Below are 25,337 nucleotides of genomic sequence, written 5' to 3' on the forward strand. Positions count from 1 at the left end.
TTTTAGGTACATCTTCTGTATTCACCCTCAATTAATGGTACCCAAATCATAAATCAATCTTAAATAACATTAAGCTCTCGCCAACTGATCTAATAAATGATCAATCCTCAAAAGTGGGTACTTTTTCTTCACTGTTACCTTATTCAACTGCCTATACTTAATACATAAACATAGGCTACCATCTTTTTTCTGTACAAACAAGACTGGAAAACCTTATGGTGACACACTAGGGTATATAAAGCCCTTCTCTAACAACTCCTTGAGTTGCTTCTTAAGTTCTACCAATTTATAAGGAGCCATTTGATATGAAACTTTTAAAAAGGCTCGATACCAGATACTAAATCAATGGAACTACTTTCACTCCAATAACAAACTTAAAATCTCATTCACAGGTACCTTTAAAAACTCACTCACAACTCAAATTTCATCAATACTATTATTACCATTACCTTCCACTACAAACAAAAACCACGTAGGCTTGATAACCTTTAGAAACCAACCTTTCAACTTGCATCATTAACAACAACCTTGGCTAACTAGTAGTTACTATGGAAGTCACATTAGGAGTCACATGAACTAGTAATAACACTATTTTTCTGGCACAATCTAGAGTAGCAATATTCCCCACGAACCAGTCTATTCTAATGATCACATCCAACCCTTATATAGGAATCATGATCAAATCTACTATAGAAGTCCTGCCCTCAAAAGACAACTCTACTCTTTCATATACCTTTGATAAGGGACGCGGAAGCAAAATCGTGCTAGTTCAAGGATAGAACCCAGAAACACAACAAAAACACGAAAACAAAAAGAAAGGGATGAAATTTTATGACAAAAATAAAGAAAAAAAGAAAATAAATAACGGGATAATGATCGAGGATAAGATCCTCTGGAAACACCTGCCTCTAGGAACCTTAACCTTCAAAGAGACCACAAGAGTTGATTACACTCTTGATCACGTCTGTTTGTCATATAGGATGCCACCACAAAGCACTAAGGCTCACAAGAGTTATAAATTCTAAAATGAATAATTTCATTTAACTTCTCTTCTATTTACAAGAGGGAGCATGCCTAATTATATAGGCTCATAGAGAAGACTATTTCTTAAAATTAAAACCCTAATTTCCTAATACTAAAAGGAGAAATAATATAAAATAATGAGAAAATATTTAGTCATATAATTTAGGAGATGTGATCCTAAAATTATGGGATTATAAAAATTATTAAAATTATAATATAATTAATCCCAATCTTTGAATAGACTCAAAATAGGAAACTAAGACTAATCTTGCTCCTTAAGAAAGGGAGTCAAATCAAAGGACCATTAAAATAAGAAATAATTTATGAGACAATTAAGGGATCATAAAGGATTTAAAATCACACCACCCTTGACTTCTTCACCAGGGTTTCATGCCTCCTTGCTTGCAAGAGGCTCAACTTGTAGTCTTCCTTGCATTGGGCTAAGGTTTACATCTCTTGGGCTTGACTCTTCATGGATTTAGATCTTAAGCACATTATACACATATAAATGCTCTCCTTTAGGCTTGAGAGGAGTGCCCCAATGCTCTCCAAGCTCTTAGACTTCTTGCACAAGACAAACCCAAAGCTTGCTTTATGGCTTTAGTTCAGGCTCTTGTCATTAGACCTCTAATATGTTGTAAAGGGTCTTTAAGCACATTGGATTGGAAGTATTGGGCTCCTTGCTCCTTGCCTTGGGCTCCTTTCATGCCACCATGCTCATGATTACCATCCTTAAGCTTCATTGTCATTACGCCATATCATCCATGCCATAGGGTCTATCATTCTCTCCTAGTTGGAAAGGATTCATCCTTGAATCTGCAGAATCATATAAAGATAGATTAGAAACATTGAATGTGGCACTAAAATTTCCATAAGAGCTAGGCAAATTAATTTGTAAGCATTATCATTAATTCTTTCTAAAACATAGAAAGGTCCATCTCCTTGGGCTTGAAGTTTGGATTTTCTTTGATTAGAAAATCTCTCTTTCTTTACATGTAACAAAACCCAATCTCCAGGCTCAAAGATCACACATCTCTTGCCTTTATTATCTTGCTTGGCATATTGCTCATTCTTTTGCTCTATGTTTGCCTTAACCTTAGCATGTAAGTCCTGCACAAACTCAGCTTTTCTCTTGCCATCAGTGTTAGCATGCTTAGAAAAAGGCAAAGGTAAAATATCAATAGGAGATAATAGATTAAAACCATAAACAATTTCAAATAGAGAATGAGAAGTAGAAGAATAAACAGCCCTATTATAAGAAAATTTAATATGAGATAAACAAATCACCCAATTCTTCAAATTCTTCTGAATTATTGCTCGTAGCAGCGTAATCATAGTTCTATCGACTACCTCAGTTGACCATCAGTTTATGGATAGGCAGTAGTGAAAAAAGTAACTTAGTCTCTAATTTATGCCATAGGGTGTGCCAAAAGTGACTATGAAACTTCACATCCCTGCACTCATAATAGTCTTAGGTAAACCATGCAAGCGAACAATCTCTTTAAAGAATAAGTCAGCAATGTTAACAACATCATTAGTCTTAGCATAAGCAATAAAGTGTGTATTCTTAGAGAATCTATCAACAACAACAAATATGAAATCTTTGCCTACAGAAGATTTAGGCAATCCAATTATAAAATCCATAGAGATATGTTCCTAAGGGTGAGAGGGATGGGTAAAAGAAAGTAAAGTCTATAAGGTTAGACCTTAAATTTTTCCTGTCTACATTTAATGTATTTATCATAAACAGATATGACAACTTTCTGCATGTGAGGTCAAAAGAAATGATCAGACAAAATAGCCAAAGTTTTCTCTATACTAAAGTGTGCCATCAAACCACCACCATGTGCTTCCTTCATAAGCAACTCATGCATAGAATAAATAAGAATGCATGATTTGTTTTTCTTAAAAAAAATCCATCAAATCTAAAGAAATCACCAGATTTATGATTTTTACAAGATTTTCAAGTATTTTTAACATCATAATCAATTTTATAATGATCTTCTAGAATCTTAAAGCTAAGTAATTGAGCATGCAAATAAGAAAGTAATGTATACCTTTGAGATAAGGCATCATCAATGATATTTTCTTTACCTTGCTTATGCTTAATCACATAAGGAAAGGTCTCAATGAATTTCATCCAGTGGGTATGTCTCTTGTTCAACTTACCTTGAGACTTGAGAAACTTTAAACTTTTATGATTAGAATGAATGATGAATTCCTTAGGCCACAAATAGTATTGTCACTTTTCTAAGGCCCTTTTTAGAGCATAGAGCTCTTTTTTATAGGTGAAATTATTCAAAGCTACACCATGTAGCTTTTCACTGAAGTAAGCTATGGGCTTAGAATCCTGCATTAAAATAGCACCTATACCAATACCAGAAGCATCACATTGAATTTCAAATGCTTTAGAGAAATTAGGCAAAACAAGTAAAGAGGCATTAGTCAATTTATCCTTTAGGATTAGAAAGCCCTTTCTTATGTCTCACCCATATGAAGGTCACATTCTTTTTAACAAGTTCATTAAGAGGGGCAGCGATACTAGAGAAATCTCTAACAAATCTCCTATAGAAGCTTGCTAAGTCATGGAAGCTTCTCACTTTACTTGCATTTTTAAGTGTTGGCCATTCATGAATAGCCTTAACTTTCTCCTCATCCACACGAATTCCCTATGACCCAACAAAAAATCCTAAAATGATAACAAAGTCCATGCAAAAGAAACACTTTTAAAATTAGCATATAGCTTATATTCCCTCAATGTGTCAAACACAGTTTTAAGATGATTCCCATGATCAGTTAAAGATTTGTTATAAATTAGAATATTATCAAAGTAAACCACAACAAACTTGCCTATAAACTTTCTAAAAACATGATTCATTAATGCCATAAAAGTATTAGGAGCATTAGTCAAATCAAAAGGCATAACTAACCATTCATATAATCGAAATTTAGTTTTAAAGGCAGTTTTTTCATTCATCACCCTCTTTCGTACAAATTTGATGATAACCACTTCTAAGATCAATTTTAGAAAAGATAGAAGCACCATGCAACTCATCAAGTATATTATCAAGTCTAGGGATAAGATAATGATACTTTACAGTGATTTTGTTGACTACTTTACAATCAACACACATCCTCCAAGATCTATCTTTTTTTAGCACCAAGATAATAGGGACAGCACAAGGGCTAAGGCTCTCACACACAAATCCTTTTATCATCAATTCCTTTACTTGGCACTGGATCTCCTTAGTCTCTTCAGGGTTAGCCCTATAAGCAGGCTTGTTTGGAATAGCAGCTTCGGTCAAGAAATCTATCCCATGCTCAATTTCTCTTAAGGAAAGAAGTCTATTAGGAATCTCGTTAAGGAATAGATCTCCATAATCTTGAAACAAAGAGACAATACTAAAAGGCAAAGTAGGGTCAAAAGTGTTAGTAAAAAAATAAATATTTTTGAGAATTACAATAAGAGCTCGTTCACTCATCAAAGCCTCTTAAATCTCACTTTTCTCATACAATAATATTTTCTTTTCACTATTTTCTTTCACTCCTACTATTCTATTTTTCTCTTTTCTCACCTTCTTACCACTCTTTTTCCTCTCTTTTGATTGATTTTCAAGTAGAGTAATACTCTCTTTTTTCTCTCTCTCACTCATGCCACAATCAAGGAGATCTCTCCTTTACTTGTAATCTTGAGTAATCTTTAGTTGATCTTCATAGGCTTGGATGGGCTTAAGAGGATTTAATACAACAGTCTTGCCTTTAAAAGGTGTCTTGTAATAATCTTGTAATAATAAAATGGTCAAAATGCATTTAAGTATTCAATTTTTGAAAGAAATATTGAATTGAAACAAAACCAATGTCATTGGTTATATTTCAAAACAAGTTTCATGTGGACGCTTGAATCATCCCAATCAGATATCAGATATAGAAATGGCGCACATATGAAATTCGCACCAGAATTTGCATTATGACAGTAAATTCAAGTGTGTGCGCCACGGTACATGCATCCACATACTGTGACTTATGACACAGAGTAGGCAGTTGTAGTCTCTATAACACATGTCATGGCATATGTGGCACGAGCCACAACACACTGCCCTTATTTTGACATAATTTGTTATAAAGCACGTGTTTTTCTTGGTCTTGGATACACTTATACCTATTGCTTCCGCAGTGTGTAAGGTTTTATAACTTGGCTAGTTTACAAAATGATTTTAGAAATCTTTTCTTGAGATCTCAAAGTTTGTAAAGTAAATGATTTTGAATTTAGAAATATTATGGTGAAGCGTATGGTAATGTCAGTAAGGGCATTACAAAAGGCACTTGCACCCACTCTCAAACTATGGATTCCTTTATTTTAAATTTTAAGGTGTTGTGAGCCCTACTCTATACCCAATCTAGGGTGATGTTAAGAATTAAGGGATTTGAGTAACCTACCTCACACCTAATCCTAGGCGATGTTAAGAAATACCTTATCTATGACCAAACATTAGGCCACCTATAGTGTTAGTATTTTCCAAGTGGACTCAATATACTAATCTCCCTTAGTGTAAACTCCTACCTAAACTATGATCATACCATATTACTATTGGATAGGGAGGCGTAATGGAAGATTAAAATTTTAGAATCTTTATCTTGATATGGACTGAATGAACTTGTTTAAGTCAAAGCGTATAGAAGAGTTGTCTTTTAATTCTTCGAACTTAATGCGTGTTCTCTTCAAGAGTTTGGATCTCAGGAGCTAACAACATAGATCTGCTTCCTCTATCGGTATCCACATGAATAGTGCTCTAACTCGAGCATCGTGCTAGCCCTCCCAGCATCAATTATACTTTTGAATGTTAGTTTTCATTTCTCTAGGGTGTTTCATAGCTCTCAAAGTGTTTGATCGTCAGAACTTTTCTAACTCTCTATCTCTTCATAAAGCATGTCTCTATTTATACATAGTATATAGATTAGGGTTTTTGCCTTCTACTTAATGAACCCACAAAAATTTAATTAAATTTATCTCATAAATTTAATCTATAATATCATATTTAATTTAAATTTATCTTATAAATTCAAATTATAAAACTCACATGTTCTCTCATACCATGTTAGTTATTAAATTTAATCTATCATATAAAATTAAATTTAAAACTAACATAACATAATATAACATAACATAATATAATATAATATAATATAATATATATCACATATACATATTATATTATATATATCAAATAAATATTTATATATATATAATATTTATTGACCCTATATTACTTCATTGAATCTAGACATATTCCAAATTCAATGAACTTGGACTGTTCTTGTGTGCAACCCTGTAGGCTCATATGAAGTTGGCAGTAGGCTAATTATACTATTAGCCCACAAGTCACAAGTAGCCTCTAGCAACACATTGCAACTACCTAATGCATATGGGGATCGATGATCTAATGTAACCTATCATGCAATCGTATCACATTCCTTTTGTCATGTGATATTTCGGTCAAGTGTGAGACATGAAATTATCATTCTCCTTTACTTGACTATTATTTTCTCGATCTCTGAGTGAACTAATAGTAGTAATGGAATGGCCATATATTTTTTCAGTCTTACTTATCGAGGGGCCCAGTAATATCTTTCACTTAATGTAAGGGACAAATTTCATCTTGACCACTCATATTCCTTTGTATGAATATCACTAAACTCAATTATAGTCTTTATGATCATCTGATCAAATGTGACTTTTGATTAGGTTAAAGTTTAGTGGTCATCATATAGGAATCCATGATGATCTCAGGTCAAAGGGCTTAGTGATATAGGTACATATGAAATAAACTTATAACTTGTACCATGCAACTTTCTTATAGTGGATCGGTCCAGCACCTTGTACTCTTTCAAGTGCCTATAACTTTAATTTGTATATTTATAATTAATCAAAGTCATACTAGTCTTATTTTATCTATGATCCCTCATAGATGACCAACCAGGGACATTTAGAACAATCATTATAGTTTGTCCAAGGATACAGTTATCATAGTGAACATGCAATTGATATGATAATAAAAGAGAAATTCATTAAATAATAACGTGCATAGTAACAATTTCTAGCAATTACTTCAATGCTCACCATTACATTTGAGAGTCTCTATATCACATTTCAAATCACAATACTTAAATGTTCATTTTCATTAATCAAACTTTACTTAAATTCACAATTAAGCACACTTGCATAATTTTCTAAACTATAAAACATATCAATATAAAAACAAAAGTATATTCACAAGTTCACAAAACCCATAATCATTTAAATGAGAAATAATGCACAAAATAAATTTTCCTTAATTACTTTAAACCTTTGAGTTACCCAAAGGTTTACCCCTCAATCTTGCTTCCTAAGCCAACCTTTGAGCTCAAACAGTGATCAACGACAATTGTCTACACAAATCACATCTATTGATATCAATTATTAACATCACATTCCTTATTTTCTAGCTATCTAAATCAACTCTAACCAAACTCAAGTTCCCTTATCCTATATTTTCTTACACCTAAGGTGTAAATCATCATTCTCTAACTTTATTTAGCTTCCATTACTTAAACATCAACATTTATAATCCCTAACAATTCAAAATCACCATTTTATAGCCCAGGGTTCATCTAAAACCCAAGATACAATCTTATAACCTTATAGAAACCTTAAACTTAAGTATAGAAACCTTAAACAACTCCTATTAGTTCTATCTAAACCAACAGCTTTGAACCTATGCCTTAAGATTTAAAAATCATCCCCATTACAAACCCTAACTTAAAAATCTAGCTAGAGAGGAGGATGAAAGTAGAAGAAACTTACCCAAAGTAATTGGAAGCTCTAAATCTTCCCCAAGACTCATAGGATTCATGCCCTAGCAAAGAAAATCTTGAGCTCTTCCTTTTCTTCCTCATTTATTCTTCTGGTTTGGGCTCCCGTGTACGTCATCTAATTTTAACTTTTGACTATCCACTGTTATGGATAGGACAAAGACACCAAGCCAATTTTGGTTCTCTTTTTGGGTCTAGGTGGCCCATATCACTACCTAACCTAATTTGAAGATTATCAACAAATTTAATATGCTCATTAGTTGTCTCTAAGTATGCTCAAATTAATTTACACTTAAATTTACTTATATACCTCTTATTAACTCATTTAATTCAGAATTTAAATTTTGGAATGTTACAACAACAACAAACTAAAATCGAATTAAAATATTTTCCCATCGAATGCGAGAAACATAGTTAAAATTTTATCATATGACTATAATGATTGGGATAAGACAAAAAATCATATCAACATGACCAATATAATTTTTTAAAGAAAAAAGCTCATTATACTTATATTATTATTACCCTTTTGGGTCTATTGTATTTTTTAAATTATTAATAATTTTTAAATTAAGTTATCCTGCACCCATAACTCAAGTTTTTTGCTTTTCAACCGGTGGCATAGAAGAAGCCAAAATATTTATAAAATAAAAGGTGAAATAAATAAAAATAAAATATAATTTTTATTAATATATTTTTGGGTAAAAAAAAGCCTTTTTATTTTAGAAACAAGTCATTTTTATTAATATCAAAAATCGTAATATACACACTAACAACTGAACAAAGCAAAACTTACTAAAAAAAAAAAAACCTAAAGTTTACTAACCTAATGCACCAAAACAACTCACCAAACAAAAAATGCGAAAGCAAAAGGCAACAGATAAGCAAAAGAAATAATCAATCGGTAAGAAACAAAGAAAAGGGACTAAACGGCAACAACAACCATCTTACAAAAAGAAAAAGAAAGCCTGGAGAATTCAACAAATATATGCCATTTCTTAGTGATACATATCAACAGCTCATCTTGGAGTTGGCACAATATTCTTGGCATCTTCATCAATAATCCGAGCCAGAAGGATTTTGGCGTAAAATGGAAATTTAGACCCAGTTGATGAAACTAGTAAACCATTATACCAATATCTTGACTGGTTATGAATGTTTAATAATGATTTGATTACAATTTTGATCATTAATACTTGAATCAGTGTATTGACTTGTTCAATAACCGATCTAATTTTTAGTACCTTTAAATCAGTGCCCCACCTATCCAATTGGACACATCTCCTTTTTAAAGAAATAAATAGATCTGGTAATCTAGATGAGTTGAGCTTATTTGAGCCAAACTAATTAAAATACTTGAACAAATAAAAAAAAATATTCATATAACCAAGTCTAACCCAAACACCTTAAGTTTTTGAGTTTATTCAGGCTCACTTGAATACCCAAATTGGTAGTTATTATTTTTAGTTAATTTCAATTTTTATCTTAAAAAATTAATATATTTTTTTATCTCATATTAATTTTGTTTTATTAATAATAAAAAAATCTACTATTTAAGCTAAACTCACTCGAGTTTGGCTTGATCCATAGTTTTTTGAACTTATTCAAGTATTTGAATAAGTCCAAGATAAAGAACTTTTCCTAAACTTTTAAGCCTGATTTTAAAATTTTATAAGTTTATTTGAGTTAGTTGATCATGTTAAGCCCCAATTACCAGCCCCGGGATCAGCAATCCAATCTGCTACCAAATTCTCCTTCCTGGAGGTATCAGGATAACTATTTTATAAAATTCACGTTTTTTTTTTTTTCAATGAAAAACCTTGTGCGCAGAAAGTTGACTAGAATAGCACTTCCTCAATCCACCATGCCAACTTGCTGCTAATAAATCAATAATTTTACTATTCCCCTACTTTTCAGTTGATTTCCATGCCTTTTTCCTAATCAATATCAATATGAACATATGTAAAGTTTATACCAAACTTTACTATCTATAAACTTTAAACAACACAGCTAACTTGAAAATTCTCCCTCCATTTTATTATATTTGTCTTTTGAGGAGAAAAATTTTGTTTCATGTTATATGTATTTTCAGAAATTCAAAGCAATGTTTAATAATATTTTTCCTGTTTTATCTTTAGAATAATTTTTTATTTATTATTAGGATAAATAAAAAAAATTACTCTCTAAAATTTTAAGTCAAGTAACACCATAGATTTCAAACTTATTTATTGTACAAATTGTTTTCTCATCTTTTAAAAAAGATACAATTTAATTTTTACCGTTAACAAAAGTTAACTATGACTATTAATTGATAAAAAATGACAAAAAATAATATTAAAAATTAAAAAATAACCACATTTGGCCCTTTTATGTAATGTTGGGGTTTTTTATTATAACTTTTTTTTATCATATTCTATAATTTTTTAAGCTATTTTTTGTTATTTTTTAATTAATTAACGGTTAAAGTTAATTTTTATTAATAGCAGGGGATATATTGCACTATTTTTAAAAGTTGACGGAACAATGTACATAACAAACATGTTCAAAGTCTGTAGTGTTATTTTACCTAAGTCTAGGGATTAATTTGCTCATTTATTTTTATTATTATAATAATGTTTTTGAGGCGTTAAACGAGTAGCAAATTTGGTAAAATATGTCATATTTTTACTTTACATATTTATTACATTTATTAATCAGTGTATAATAATCTTAAAAAGCAAAGACAATAAAATGAAGGCAGTATACCTATAGCAGAAAATGCATATAATTTTCTTCAATTCCAGTCACTATTATCTTACCCAAATATTAAAAATTTCATGTTAGTGTGATGGAGCAATAGGACTAACTTAGATGATCAGATTGGTTAGACCACCATGCAGGTATAAGAGCAGCTTGTTTTGACTCATTAACATGTTTTGGGGATTAGATTGTTTTAATCTAGAAAATTTTGATAGAATTGAAATTAACTTGAAAACTGAAAGAGTTGGACCATTTGAAACCGCCCTCTTTTTTTTTCTTTTTACTCTTAATTTAGTAATAATTTTTTTATTCAATTTAAAAATATCAACGTTAACCTTTTTTTGGGTTGTTATAGTAAAATTGTGAGTGCATAATTTGTTTATTTATGTTATATGTATTAAACTGTAAAGACAATTGTAAATTTATTTGCTTTAAAAGATAAATAAGAAAAATAAATAATATACATACGAAAAAATATGACAGTAAAAGCTTAATATATTATAATTGAACAACTCTAAATTAAAAATGATATTGTTAATATTTTTTATGTTTTATTTATATATACATATAAATATTACTCCCTTTGTTCCAATTTATAAAAAAACTTTTAAACAAAGTTATACATATTAATAAGATTTATTAAATATATTTTACAATTTTATTTTTTTAAAATAAAAATATAAAACATATAAAAATATCCTTCATTTAAAATAATATTAACAATAGAGAGTGTATTAAGAAGGTAATATTAAAAAAATATTATTAATAAATTTTATTTTTATTAAAATACTTTATATTTTAAAACGTTAAATAAATTGAGATAAATAAAATATTTTTTTTATTTAATTATCATGTCACTTATTTGATTCGAGGACATCCGATAAAAGCTATCCAGAGGCTCTGACCCTTTTGGTTTGTCATCCCAAGCGGTTTTTAAAACATTGTCTTCACCCATTACGTGTGCTTTATAAATTCAGACATCTATCAGGTTTATATAATTTCTAATTTCATGTTGATGGCAAGGGGCCCATGCACAATATGTGGTCGATGTTGGTCTGTAATTTGAAATTTCTAAATATAAATAAAAAAACATAATTATTTAATTTTTACACTTTATTTATATTTTATTATAAATTTTTATATTTTTTTAAAATATTTTAAGTTCTTATACTTTTATTTTTTAATATTTTAAATTTTTTTTATAATCTCTACATTTTATTCATTTAAAAATATAAAAAAATTTAAAAATTTAAAATATAAAAAAAATATGCATGAATTTATAAAACATGAATAAATTGTAAGAATTAAAAATTATATTTTAAAAAAAAAAAAAAAAACAGTCCCCTGATGTCCATGTAAGGACATAATTTTGTCACGCCAAGGTACTCAAACTCTACTTTATGAGTTTTTGACTTTTCTCCAGCGCGGCCTGGATTTGACAATAAAGTCTCATGGCTGTATCTTTTTTTGATTCACCAGCGTGATGCTCCAACTCGTTGTTGTGTGGAGATGAAAATTTCAACTAGACTCTTCGCCTGCCTTATGCTCAATCTTGGTCTTACAATCTTAGTTCATGGACAGCAACAAACAGGTTAGCATTTGCTGTAAGAGACGCAATCTGCAATTGAGATTGAATTTTTGTCCCATGTTTTGAATTTAAGCTATGCTTTGATTTCCCTTAAAATTGTAACCGCACTCTGCCCTTTGTTTATTATTACCGTCGAAGCTTCGCGTGAAAGCAATTTGGTTTTACGAATCTTATATTAATTTGTGCTTTAAACAGTAAACAACTTGTTTTTCTGAGCCTGAATGGTTCGTCTGGTCAGGTTTCGTAAGCATTGATTGTGGAGGTCCAGTGAATTTTGAATATACGGATGATAGCACTAAGATTAAGTACAACACAGATGGAGCTTACATTAACAGTGGGATTAACAGAAACATTTCTTCTGAATATGCATACCCAAAAAATCCGAATCTGCCATTACCACTTTCAGATCTCAGAAGTTTTCCTGAGGGTAAGAGGAATTGTTACAACATAAAAACTCCGATAAGAAAAAGTTTACATTTGATTAGGGCTTCTTTCTTGTATGGGAACTACGATGGAGAAGACAAGCTTCCAGAATTTGATCTCTATGTTGATGTCAATTTCTGGTCCTCAGTAACATTCCGAAATGCTTCGGAGCAACTCGTGATGGAAATCATCAGCATGAAAATATCAGAGGAGATCAATGTTTGTCTTGTAAACAAAGGATTGGGAACTCCTTTCATCTCAGCATTGGAACTTAGGCCAATCATCACTAGCTCTGTATATACTACTGAGTTTGGGTCAGCTGCTTCACTTTTACTCTTCAAAAGATGGGACATTGCACCTCTCAATGGAACTGGTAGATATGAAGATGATGCTTTTGATAGAATTTGGTCTCCTTCCAGTTCATCTTCCTGGGAGACTTTGGAAACTTCTTCAGCCATCAACGTCAATAACAGTGGCTATAGACCTCCATTTGAAGTCATTAGAACCGCTGCTAGACCTAAGAATGAGAGTGATACTTTGGAATTCTCCTGGGCACCGAACGATCCAAGCTCTAAGTTTTATGTGTATTTGTACTTTGCTGAAGTTGAGAAACTTCAGAAAAAGCAACTGAGGAAATTCAATATATCCTGGAATGGATCTCCATTATTTGGACCCTTAGTCCCTAGCTACTTACTCACAACCACTGTATCGAATTCGAAATCTTTGGTGGGAAATAAGCATCAAATTTCAATATCTAGAACAGGAGACTCAACTTTACCCCCCATCCTCAATGCAGTTGAGATTTATGTGGTGACACAACTAGATACAATCCCAACATTTGAGCAAGATGGTATGTTTTATTATTTATTTATTTATTTATTTATTTTTTCATGCGGAAAGAATATGCTTTAGTGCATCCTTTACCGAATAATCATGAATACTTGGTAAACTCAGTTGATGCTATCACGAATATCAAAGGAGCATATGAAGTTCAAAGAAATTGGGTTGGTGATCCTTGTGAGCCTAAGGAGTACAATTGGGATGGCTTGGAATGTAACTACAGTAACTCGCTTCCTCCACGAATCATATCGCTGTGAGTTCCTTTGATTTACTCTTATACATGCTTTTATTTCCCCAATATGAGAGTTGTGATTGCATAAAGGTGAAGTTTTAGAAGAGATCATTTTTTTTATAGGAATTTGAGCTCAAGCAGTTTAAGTGGGGTAATAGCTTCTGCATTTTCCAATCTCTTATCACTCGAATCATTGTGAGTACCTGTTCAGAAAAATTCTGATTATATTACAGTCATGTCTGGCATATAGGAATTTATCCAATCCTAACTAGCACAGGTTTTGTTGATAATATAAAATCACTGGAAGCGCATTATTTTGTGTCAGGGATTTATCAAACAATAGCTTAACTGGATCAGTGCCTCAGTTTCTTGAAGACTTCAAATCCCTTAAAGTTCTGTAAGTCTATACAAGTTGGCATTATAGTCATGATATTGCATGGTGATAGATGTTAAAAGAACAGTTATACTTTTGGTGTAGGAACTTGAAAGACAATCATCTGTCAGGCTCTGTCCCTGCTAATCTTCTAGAAAGATCAAGAGCTGGATTGCTTGCACTGAGGTTTGGCTTGCTTGAGCACTGTCTTGGGGAAGCTTATTTCAAGTTTACTTTCGTTTTATTTCTCTTGAAACTAACAGAAATTACCATCTTCAGTGTGGATGACCAAAATATTTGTGGCTCAAGTACCTGCAAAAAAAAGAATATTGCTGTTCCCATAGCCGTTTCTATATCATCAGTTCTAGTTCTTTTGATTGCATTTGCTCTTATCTGGAAACTTCGGAGGAAAAAACCATCAGGTAATTCCAAATTTGATGCAGTCAAAAGCCCGCTTTCACTTAATCTCATGATATTATTACATGAACCATACTCAGATAAGGAAATACAGAAGACCAACAAAGGAGGAACTATAGCTTCAAAACAGTGGCAATATAGCTACGCGGAGGTTCTGGAAATCACCAACAACTTTGAAATGGCAATTGGAAAAGGAGGATTCGGAATAGTGTACCGTGGTGAGTTGAAGGATGGAAACCAAGTTGCAGTGAAAATGCTTTCTCCATCATCATCTCAGGGACCAAAGGAATTTCAAACTGAGGTAACTATTGCATTTCTGTCATTGAAAGTACATACCATTCAACATCAAAACAATTAACCACCAAAAAAAAAGACAAAGAAAAAGAAAGGCAGTAAAATAAATATAATGGTTTGCAGGCTGAGCTGTTGATGACAGTTCATCACAGAAATTTGGTATCCTTCATTGGTTATTGTGATGATGATAACAAGATGGCACTCATGTATGAGTACATGGCCAATGGCAACTTGAAAAATTATCTCTCAGGTACACCCTTTCCCTTCTCTTCTCAGAATCAGTTAAATTGTCCTTTGCTTTATTCTTTTAAGCAAAGGGAGCTTCTTCATTAGTAATATTATATCATTGATGCAGATAAAAACTCAAATATCGTGTCTTGGCAAAGAAGACTTGAGATAGCAATTGATGCAGCGCAAGGTAGTCAGTATTATATTGGTTTTCTGCCTTTCAACTTCAATCTTATAGACGTATTTGAAGTACTTCTGATCTCCAGGATTGGAATATCTGCACCATGGATGCAAGCCACCTATAGTACACAGAGATGTGAAGACAGCCAACATTCTATTGAATGAAAACTTGGAAGCTAAGATAGCTGATTTTGGCCTCTCCACGGTTTATAAGAATGATAACATTAATGCGGAGTCTGAAGTCATGGGCACCACAGGCTACCTTGACCCAGAGTAAGTACTTACTATCTTGACCACAAGTCTGAAGAACGAGCGTACAATTCACTAGAGCTTTCAATAAGGGCCTAGCTTGATAAGCAACCATTTTAGGATGAAGGTAGAAAGGTTGTTGAATAACATTACCTCCTCTAAGTAGAACTCCCTCTAAACGGTCCAATATTTTATTTTTGAATGAATATCAATGATAATAATGTTTTATACATATTAGTCTACAACAACAACAACAACAAGCCTTTATCCCATTAGGTGGGGTCGGCTACATGGATTGCAAGACGCCATTGTGCTTTATCATTTATCAAGCTTTTAGGAATATTATTAATTAACAGATCGCGTTCAATAACTTCCAAAAGTGTTCTCTTAGGCCTTCCTCTACTTCTCTTAATCGGACTCAGTTATATGTTCCACTCTTCTCACTGGTGCCTCCCTTAGTCTTCTTTGTACATGTCCAAACCATCTTAACCGATTTTCTACCATTTTTTCCTCAATAGGTGCCACCCTCACTTTTTCGCGTACATGCTCATTTCAAATTTTATCTTTACGTGTATGTCCGCACATCCATCGTAACATTCTCATCTCTGCTACTCCAACTTTATGCTCTTGCTGTCCCGTTATAGCCTAGCATTCACTACTATATAACATTACCGGTCTAATAGCAGTGCGATAAAACTTTCCTTTAAGTTTATTAGGCACCTTATGGTCGCAAATAACTCCTTTAGCTTTTCTTGAATTAAACCACCCAGCTTGAATTCTATGTGAAATATCTCTACTGATTTCGCCATCATTTTGAATAACGGCTCTCAAATATCTAAACTTTTCCACTTGAGGTATAATTTGATCTCCCAATTTCACTTCCAAATTATTGTTGAATAGTCCTTTATCAAATTTACAATATAAATATTCTGTCTTACTTCTACTCAGACGAAAACCTTTCGACTCCAATGTCTTCCTCCATAACTCAAGTTTGCAATTAACCTCTTCTCTTGTCTCTGCTATAAGAACTATATCATCCGCGAAAAGCATACATTTCAGAATTTCCCCTTGAATATGTTCCGTCAAAACATTTAAGATCAAGTTGAACAAATAAGGACTCAGAGATGATCCCTGATGTAGTCCAATCTTTATAGGAAAATCCTTTGTTTGACCACTAGGCGTTCTTATACTAGTTTTTACCCCCTCATACATATCTTGTATGGCTTTAATATAAGCAATCCGTACTCTCTTTTTTTTCTAACGCTTTCCAAAGCACTTCTCTTGGTATACGGTCATAAGCTTTTTCCAAATCAATAAAAACCATGTGTAGATCTTTATCTTTACAACGATACTTTTCTATTAATCCCCTTAGTAGATAAATCGCCTCTGTAGTTGATCTACCTGGCATAAAACCAAACTGATTCTCAGAAATACTTGTCTCCAATCTCAACCTATGCTCAATTACTTTCTCCCACAATTTCATTGTGTGGCTCATGAGTTTAATCCCTCTATAGTTAGTACAATTCTGAATATCTCCTTTATTTTTATAAATAGGAATTAATGTACTTCTCCTCCATTCATCAGGCATTTTCTTGGACCGTAAAATCACATTAAATAACTTAGTTAACCATCTCACCCCTTCTTCACCTAAACATTTCCACGCTTCGATAGATAAACAATCAGGTCCGTTGGCTCTACCATTTGCCATTTTCTTAAGAGCTTCCTTTACCTCCTTATCACGTATTATTCGATAGAATGACAAATTTTGTTCTCCTTCACCAGTTACAAAATCCTCTAAGTTACTAGATGAACCCTCTCCATCATTAAAAAGTTTAGAAAAGTAAGTCTCCCATCTATTTTTAATTTCATCATCTGTAACTAAACTGAGGTAACAATATTAACAGTCTCACGTCCAATTATCATTTTTAAGGAAATAATTCTATCTCCAATTCTGCTAACTTCTACAACGTTCTTCTTCCACTCCTTATCTATAATGATGCCTACTCCATTGCGTGCACTTACTTTTCCTGTATACCAAAATTTGAAACTTTGAATATCCTTATCTTCTTCTCCACGCCATTTTGTTTCTTGCAGGCAAAGGATATTGATTTTCCTTTGAATCATAACCCCGACAACCTCTACAGATTTACAATTCAATGTCCCAACATTCCAAGTATCAAATCTAATTTTGCTCTCATGGACTAACTTCTTTAGCCGCGTGCGTCCAGAATGACGCGGTAGCCCTTGCTCATTTAACACTACATCCGGGCGGCTCTAACTCACTTATCACTGTACTCGAGCCATGCAGCGCGTTACTTACGGGCAATGACCTAGCATTAACATTATAACATCTATTGTCCATGTTCATGATAGATTCAACAAAATTTTACATTGGCTGTTCAACAAAGATTCAACAAAGTTTTTTTTTTGGCAAGAATAATAACACAAAGCATTAAACTTTTAACAATATTCATAGGCCATGAATAGTAGAGCTGTCAACAAAGAATGGCTCACTCCTTATAGGCCCTCCTCTAAAGGGATCAAGTTCATAACCTAAAATCAGTACTTTTCTCAAATTTGACCCTTATTGGCAAGACTCAGAGCCAAGCTTGAAAACCCACATAACTTCTTTTTTTAAAATTATGTGGGTTTTCAAGCCTGGCTCTGAGTCTTGCCAATAAGGGTCAAATTTGAGAAAAGTACTGATTTTAGGTTATGAACTTGATCCCTTTAGAGGAGGGCCTATAAGGATTGAGCCATTCTTTGTTGACAGCTCTACTATTCATGGCCTATGAATATTGTTAAAAGTTTAATGCTTTGTGTTGTTATTCTTGCCAAAAAAAAAAAAATTGTTTTGCATCGATATTAATGTATTTAGTGATATGTAATCATTTGTTCAGGTACTACAAATTACGGAAGTTGAATGAGAAAAGTGATATTTTTAGCTTTGGAGTAGTTATAATAGAGCTCATAACAGGTCAACCAGCAGTGATTAGAGGTGAAGAATCGATTCACATACTTGCGTGGGTAACATATGAGCTTGAAAGTGGGGATTTTAGCAGAATTGTGGATCCAAGACTCGAAGGCAAATTTTGTACAGGTTCTGTGGAAAGAGCTTTAGGAGTAGCAATGGCATGTAGTGCAACACCTTCCATTCACAGACCTACCATGAATTTTGTGGTGCAGGAGCTGAAACAGTGTTTGGAAATGGAGATTCCTTCTATCAGTGACAAATTTAAGATGGTGCCAAGGCGGGTTTATAGTGAGTTATATAGTTCGTCTGAGCCATATTCCTTGGATACTGATTCCATCACTTCTCCTTTTGCTAGGTAGTTGTATAGTTGAAGACTTTCGTTGACAATATAATTCAATAAATACGTGTATATTGTATATTAAAATTAAAGGGCAATTTTACCTATACACTGTAGGTCCAAGAACATTTGGAACAGTGCAATGTCATTCTTATTATTAATAAAAGTTAACTTTGATTGTTGATTGACTAAAAAATTATAAAAAATAATTTCAAAAATTGCATAAAAGATAAAAAAGTTACAGAAAATGACTCAAAATTAATGATAAGGATTTAAAAAATTAAAGAAAATAATTTTTTAGTTAATTAAGTGTCAAAATTAACATTTTTAATCATATGGATAATATTGTACTCTTTTTAAAAGTTAAAGAAAAATATTGTATTAAAATTAAATTTAGGATCTTAGATATTTCTTCACCTATAGTTTAGGGGCAATTAATCCTATTATATTATCCATTTGTGTTTTCTTAGCTTTCTTATAATTTCAAGAATCAAACTGAGAAGAGATGTGTCAAATTTGAATCAGGTAAAAAGGACTCAATATTTTTTAAGTAATATTAAGGGTTCAGACCATATAAAAAGAAAACAGAATGTTGAAAAAGTTACCGACATTTGAATTTGACTTTATTCAAATCTATGAACACTAAATGACGAAAATTCTTTCATCCAAAAGAGTGATTCTTCAAAATAATGAAACTATTAAAAATAATCAAATGAATTTATTTACAAAGAATTTGCAGCTTGCATGCTAGCACATCAAATAATATTTTCCAATTAATTCAATGATATCCTTAAATATAGGAGTAATGTTTCAAAAAAATTTCAATTGCTTAGATTTTAATTTTAACTATTTAAATTTGACTTAGAAACCTAAAGTAACTTTTTAATTTAAACGATATATCAAAAGATTTAATTGTTGATAAAGCAATAATCTATACAACCAACCTCATCTAATGAGGTAAGACTGCTTATTGCTAAAAGAAAAAGGTAATTGAAATAAAAAATTGGAAAATTTGAAATATCTAAATCAATAGAAAAATACATTTGTAAAACAGAAGCTACATTTGTAATAATACATTTGTAAAATTAGTTTTTACTATTACGCTTATTTTTTCTTCATCTTATATAATGACGTGAAAATGTAAATTTTTAGTAACGTGAAATATAGCATTATGCACCAATGAGTGTGAAATTGTGTGTAGATATATTTTTGTAAGTAGGAAGTGGATTTTTTTTATCTTTTATTTTCACAAACAGAATGTTTAAATCCATGATCTCTGAATGTATATAGGCTAGAGTGAGGAGAGTTCTCTCTGTGTGTCTAGTGAGGTTTTCCTCATCGACCTTCTCTTACTACTTCATGGACCGTGTGGAAAAATAGAACAAAACTGAATAATACTCTTATTGATCGATCCATCCAGATCTGAAGGCATAGGCCATATACACACACGCTAAGGCCATATACGCACAGCGCACTGTTTATACTACTAATTAAGTAAATATACATATAGACTACACCTAAACCAAATTTGGACACGCAAGCCCACAATATAAGCCCATAAAACCTCAACTCTCAACACTCTCCCTCAAGTTGGACCTAAAAATATTTAAGGTGCCCAACTTGAAAAGAAATTGTTCATGAGACTTGCCGTTCACTTGATGCAACATGCTTTAAGTAAATTAAACCATCTTTCAATTTTTCCCTCATGAAATGGTAGTCAATTTCAAGGTGCTTAGTTCGCTCATGATAGACTAGATTTGATACAGTCTGAATCGCAACCTTGCTATCACAATAAATAGGAATTGGAACTAAGTTAGAAACATGCAAATCTTTTAATAAATCATTCAGCCAAATAATTTCTAAAACAATACTCCTAACGCTCGGTATTTTGCTTCAACTAATGATCGAGATACTATGGACTGCTTCTTGGATTTCCAAGCAATAACAGCACCTCCCATCTTAATCAAGTAACCTGTTATGAACCTACGAGTTTCTGGATAGGAAGCCCAATCAGAATCACAATAACCTTTAAGTTTCATATCTCTTGAAGATGGAAAGTAAATACCTTTACCTGGATCCTTTCTCAAATATTTTACAGTGTTTAAAGCAGCTTTCCAGTGTGACTTCCTAGGATTTTGCATAAATTGACTTAACACTTGAACATCATGGCTTATATTAAGTTTGGTTGTAGTTAAACATAACAACTTTCCTATGAGGCGCCTTTATCAAGTAGGGTCTTTTAACTCATCATCTCTTGCCCCCTTTTTAAGAACACTATAAATCTTTAGTCCTAGATTCATAGGCATATTTCTCAGTTTAGAAGCACCCATTCCAATTGTGGCAATTAAATCTAAAGTATATTTCCTCTGATTAAGGATCAAACCCTTAGATGACTTGGCTATTTCAATTCCAAGAAAATATTTCAATAAACCGAGATCCTTCATTTTGAAGTTCCTGTGCAAGTAATTTTTAGTCTCCTCTATACCTTTAGGACTATTACCAGTTATAACAAGATTATCAACATAAGTAAGCACAACAATAAAATCATTTTCATGCTATTTAGTGAATAAAGAATAATCAAATTTGCTTTGAGTGAAACCCCTAGCAATTAAAGCTTCACAAAGTTTAGAATTCCACTGTTTAGTAGCTTGCTTTAAACTGTACAAGGGTTTAGTCAACTTACATACTTTCTTCTCCCCTTATTTACTTAACCCCAATGGTATTTTCATATAAACTTCCTCATGTAAATCACCTTGTAAAAAGGCATTGTTTACATCCATTTGAAACATATTCCAATTATATTTGGCAACAAGAGCTAAAACAGCATGCACAGTATTCATTTTGACTACAGAAGAAAAAGTTTCAGAATAGTCTATACCTTCAATTTGACTAAATCTCTTTGTTATTAATCTAGGTCTTAATTTATTTAGGTTCCGTCATCATTAAATTTTTTCTTAAACACCCATTTATAGCCTATTGCTTTCTTTTTAGGAGGTAAATCTGTTATTATCTAGATTTTATTTCTTTCTAATGCACTTACTTCATCTTGCATAGCTTTAATCCAATGTTCATCTTTAATAGCTTCTTCAAATGTGTCTAGTTTACTTACTTCATTTGTACTCTATAAATCTCATATGTGATTGTGATATATTAGCATGGTTAATGCTATGTTGTATTGGATATAAAATTTTCTTGTTTCCTTTACTATCAATTTTATTAACTAATTCCAACCTAGAACAGTCATAATCTTTAAGTCAAATAGGTGATGTTCTAATCCTATGAGGTCTGCTAGTATCAACATTAATGTTTTCTTGAAGGTTATGTGAATTACTATTAGGAACAGAATCAATATAGCCATGTATGGAAATATCAGGATGGGAAAAGAAACCAAGAACATTGTCCAAATCAAAAATGAAAGGATCCTGAATGTGTACCTGATCTGTCTCTAAACCAAATTGATCTTTAGCTAAAAAAGAAAATTTATCTTCAAGAAAGACAACATCTCTATTCACAAATAAGTTGTCATTTTTTAGGTCATAAAGGATATATCCTTTTTGTGTGTTTGGATATCCTAAGAAAAAACAAGCATCAAATCTAGCTTCAAATTTTTCTAATTTTCCAAGGGATTTAGCATAGGCCAAACAGCAAACACCTTTAAATTAGACAAGTCAAGTTGTTTGTTATATAATATCTCATAGGGAGTTTTATAGTTCAAAACTTTAGAAGGGATCCAATTTATAAAAAATATAGTAGTCCTAACAGCTTCCCCCTAAAATTTTGTCGTAATATTAGCTTGCAAAATAAGACTCTTAGAAACATCTAGAATGTGTCTGTGTTTCTTGTCAACAATCCTATTTTGTTGTGGGGTGTGAACGCAAGTAGTTTCATGAATTATTCCATTTTCCAAAAAATAACTTGAAATATCATGATTTAAGAACTCAGTGCCATTGTCACTGCAGACACATTTAATTTTAGTGTGAAATTGGTTTCTTATAAAATTGAAAAAAATTTTAGATGATAAAAGTATCATGTTTACTATTTAACAAATAAATCCATGTCACACGTGAGCAATCATCCACAATGGTCAAAAAATACCTATATCCTTGATGAATGGCTTCCCTATAAGAACCTTAAATGCCAATATGCAATAATTCAAAAGAAGTTATAGTCTTTATTTCACTATTAGGAAAAGGCAGCGCGTTTGCTTAGCCTTAAAATAAACATCACATTTAGAAGCATGAATAGGAGACAAAATATTCTTTAAAGAAGTAACATGTCTAAGAACAGAGTTTGAAGGGTGTCCTAATCTTAAGTGCCATATGGTGTTATCAACAGCTAGATTATGAACAGAAACATTAGATGAAACTGAACTTTCATTCAAAACATATAATCCAAAATTTATTCTACCAATCACCCTCATGCTGCCATTGGAGAGGCTCTATAGGACACAAACATTAGGAAAGAAAGCCACTACACATTGTTGCTGATATGTTAAACATGATATAGAGATAAGATCATAACATATTCCTTGAGTATAAAGAACATTATTTAGTTTAATTTCATCAAAAAGCTTAATATTTCCAATATGTGTGACAGTTAGTGCCACACCTCGAACTTCTGAAGTGTGATCGGCTAGAATATAAGAAAGCTCATATTCCATAAGCCTAAAACCCTCAACAAGTCTAACATATTAATTTAAATTTTGTTAAACAGTCATCATTTATATAAAGTAATTATTAATAGGAATAAAATACTTAAGCTAGCCATAGAAATTTTGACAGATGCTCTGCTGTAAGTTGGACTTCCTGTAATCTCTACAACCTGTCAAAAAGCACATCCAAGTAGCATTTGGAGTTATACTTTGATACAATATATAAAAACCAAAATAATTTAACTGAGGATCCTGCCTATATGATTCGTGGAGCAATTCTAGAACAAAAACAGAATGTTTAAGTATTTACATTAATCCACTGTAATTGAAGCAACACAATACTTCTTGTCTCAAGGAGTCCCACGAGATCTATTGAAGAGCAGGTCCACTTCTACTATCTGAATATAAAATTTTTTCCAATAAATAACATCCCCAAATAATAAATAAATAAATAATGGTAATCATAAATGATAAATTAAAAATATATCTTTTGTATGAAACAAACCATAAAAATACAGTTCTTAAGAGTAAAAACAACTTGAAAAAATACTTGTTTTTTGTTAAGACCTGAATCGAATGAATAACAGGCGTGGACATATAGTCCACGAGGGTAAATAACATCCAGTGTGAGTAGAAACCATGAAAAAATAGGCGTAAGCATAAAGCTTACGAATAACAGGCGTGGATTAAATCCACAAAATTCCATTCTCCCTTCCACATGTATTGGCCGACACATGGGACTAGCACTTCCAATATACCCTACTAGCTAGGTATGCCATGGTATGCCAAGGGCTAACAAAACTGTCATTAGTAACCAACGTTCTGTATTCAGTCCTATGAAACATTTTTGGCATGCATGGAATCTAAAAATCCTTATAGTTCAAATTGTGTTTTAATTTGTAAAGTACGAATAATCCTTTCATCAGTAATTCATTCAATCCATGCATGCATAATACTTTTAGGAAAATAACATACCCTGAAAATAACTGCATAAACAAATTCAAAGAATGAATAAGATATCTATATACATTATGTCAACTTAATCAATAAGGTACAGTAGAAAAATTTGTTTAGCATAGACGAAAAATAAAATAAAATAGAATAAATAAAGAGACCATTACTTTTGTTTCTTAAAGAATGTTATTTACTTACTTGGCTTATCTCCCAGTTCAAAATTCTCTCCTTATAGCTTCAATTAAGTTTTCTCTTTTTTCTAATAATCCTATCAAATATAATAAAATTTCAATAAACTATATTTCATCCACAGCCAAGAATTCAATGAATTTTCTCAAAAAAATCAAGTTTAATTTCTTCTAATAAATATTTTGTCAAACACCTCTTATGCCTTAATTCTCAAGTTTTGATCAAACATATTTTCTTCAAATTTCATTTTCCCATACTTTTCTAAAGTCTATGCTTGAAGTAATCCAACCTTCCAATTACAAGCATTCAACATAAGAAATTTTAAGCCCAAGGAATATTGAATTTATCCACCTTCAACACACATACAATACTAAAATATCAATCAGAAGCAAATTTCTCTTCATTGCTTGTACAAGCACGGCAGCACAAGGGAGAGTAAATTACAAATAATTTAAACATTCACACTGTACATGCTGAGCGAGAGGGAAGAGGCTTGAAGATTCCTCACCTTAAGGCACAAATGATGAAGATAAGAGAAGGAGGAGTTGATATTTATGGCTGGACAGGGGAAGAGTTTCTGGCATGGCACAACGACAGCAAAAGGACAAAACAACACCAAGAAGCATAAGGAACCACGTGCAACATTTCCGCTCAAATGATTTAGCTCACGCACGTCAACTTACACCCACCAGCATCAACACAGGACAGAGAAGCAGTAGAGGAAAATTTCCAACGACAAAAACATATTAGCGACAGAAACGAACCAGCGATAGAAATGAATCAGTGAAGGTTGGAAA

General features: G+C 32.1%; 1 protein-coding gene across 4 annotated transcripts; it reads left to right on the top strand.

Moving 5' to 3' along the window:
* Nucleotides 1-12,045: 12,045 nt before the first annotated feature.
* LOC129292167 (probable LRR receptor-like serine/threonine-protein kinase At4g29180) lies at nt 12,046-18,874 on the top strand. Of its 4 annotated transcripts, none has more exons than XM_054929711.1 (12): nt 12,046-12,202; nt 12,438-13,472; nt 13,577-13,715; nt 13,818-13,889; nt 14,020-14,091; nt 14,173-14,253; nt 14,347-14,489; nt 14,565-14,785; nt 14,902-15,028; nt 15,134-15,196; nt 15,273-15,459; nt 18,336-18,874. In XM_054929711.1, the coding sequence occupies exons 1-12, from the start codon at nt 12,121-12,123 to the stop codon at nt 18,766-18,768; spliced, it is 2,655 nt and encodes an 884-aa protein (XP_054785686.1). In that variant the 5' UTR covers nt 12,046-12,120; the 3' UTR covers nt 18,769-18,874. The 4 variants fall into 4 exon arrangements, with proteins under 4 accessions (XP_054785686.1, XP_054785688.1, XP_054785684.1 ...); XM_054929713.1 differs by having other exon boundaries at nt 12,438-12,626; nt 12,771-13,472; nt 14,347-14,785; XM_054929709.1 differs by having other exon boundaries at nt 14,347-14,785.
* The last annotated feature ends 6,463 nt before the right edge of the window (nt 18,875-25,337 follow it).

The sequence above is a fragment of the Prosopis cineraria genome, unplaced genomic scaffold, assembly GCF_029017545.1.
Source record: "Prosopis cineraria cultivar Desert tree isolate PC_DT_omini unplaced genomic scaffold, ASM2901754v1 PC14, whole genome shotgun sequence".
Lineage (NCBI taxonomy): Eukaryota > Viridiplantae > Streptophyta > Magnoliopsida > Fabales > Fabaceae > Prosopis > Prosopis cineraria.

Excerpts from the sequence above, each read along its gene's own strand:
- LOC129292167 (XM_054929709.1), top strand. The coding sequence starts at position 12,121 with ATGAAAATTTCAACTAGACTCTTCGCCTGCCTTATGCTCAATCTTGGT. Across the intron at positions 14,092-14,172 it reads TTCAAATCCCTTAAAGTTCT|GAACTTGAAAGACAATCATC; the intron begins GTAAGTCTATAC and ends CTTTTGGTGTAG. Across the intron at positions 15,460-18,335 it reads ACAGGCTACCTTGACCCAGA|GTACTACAAATTACGGAAGT; the intron begins GTAAGTACTTAC and ends TCATTTGTTCAG.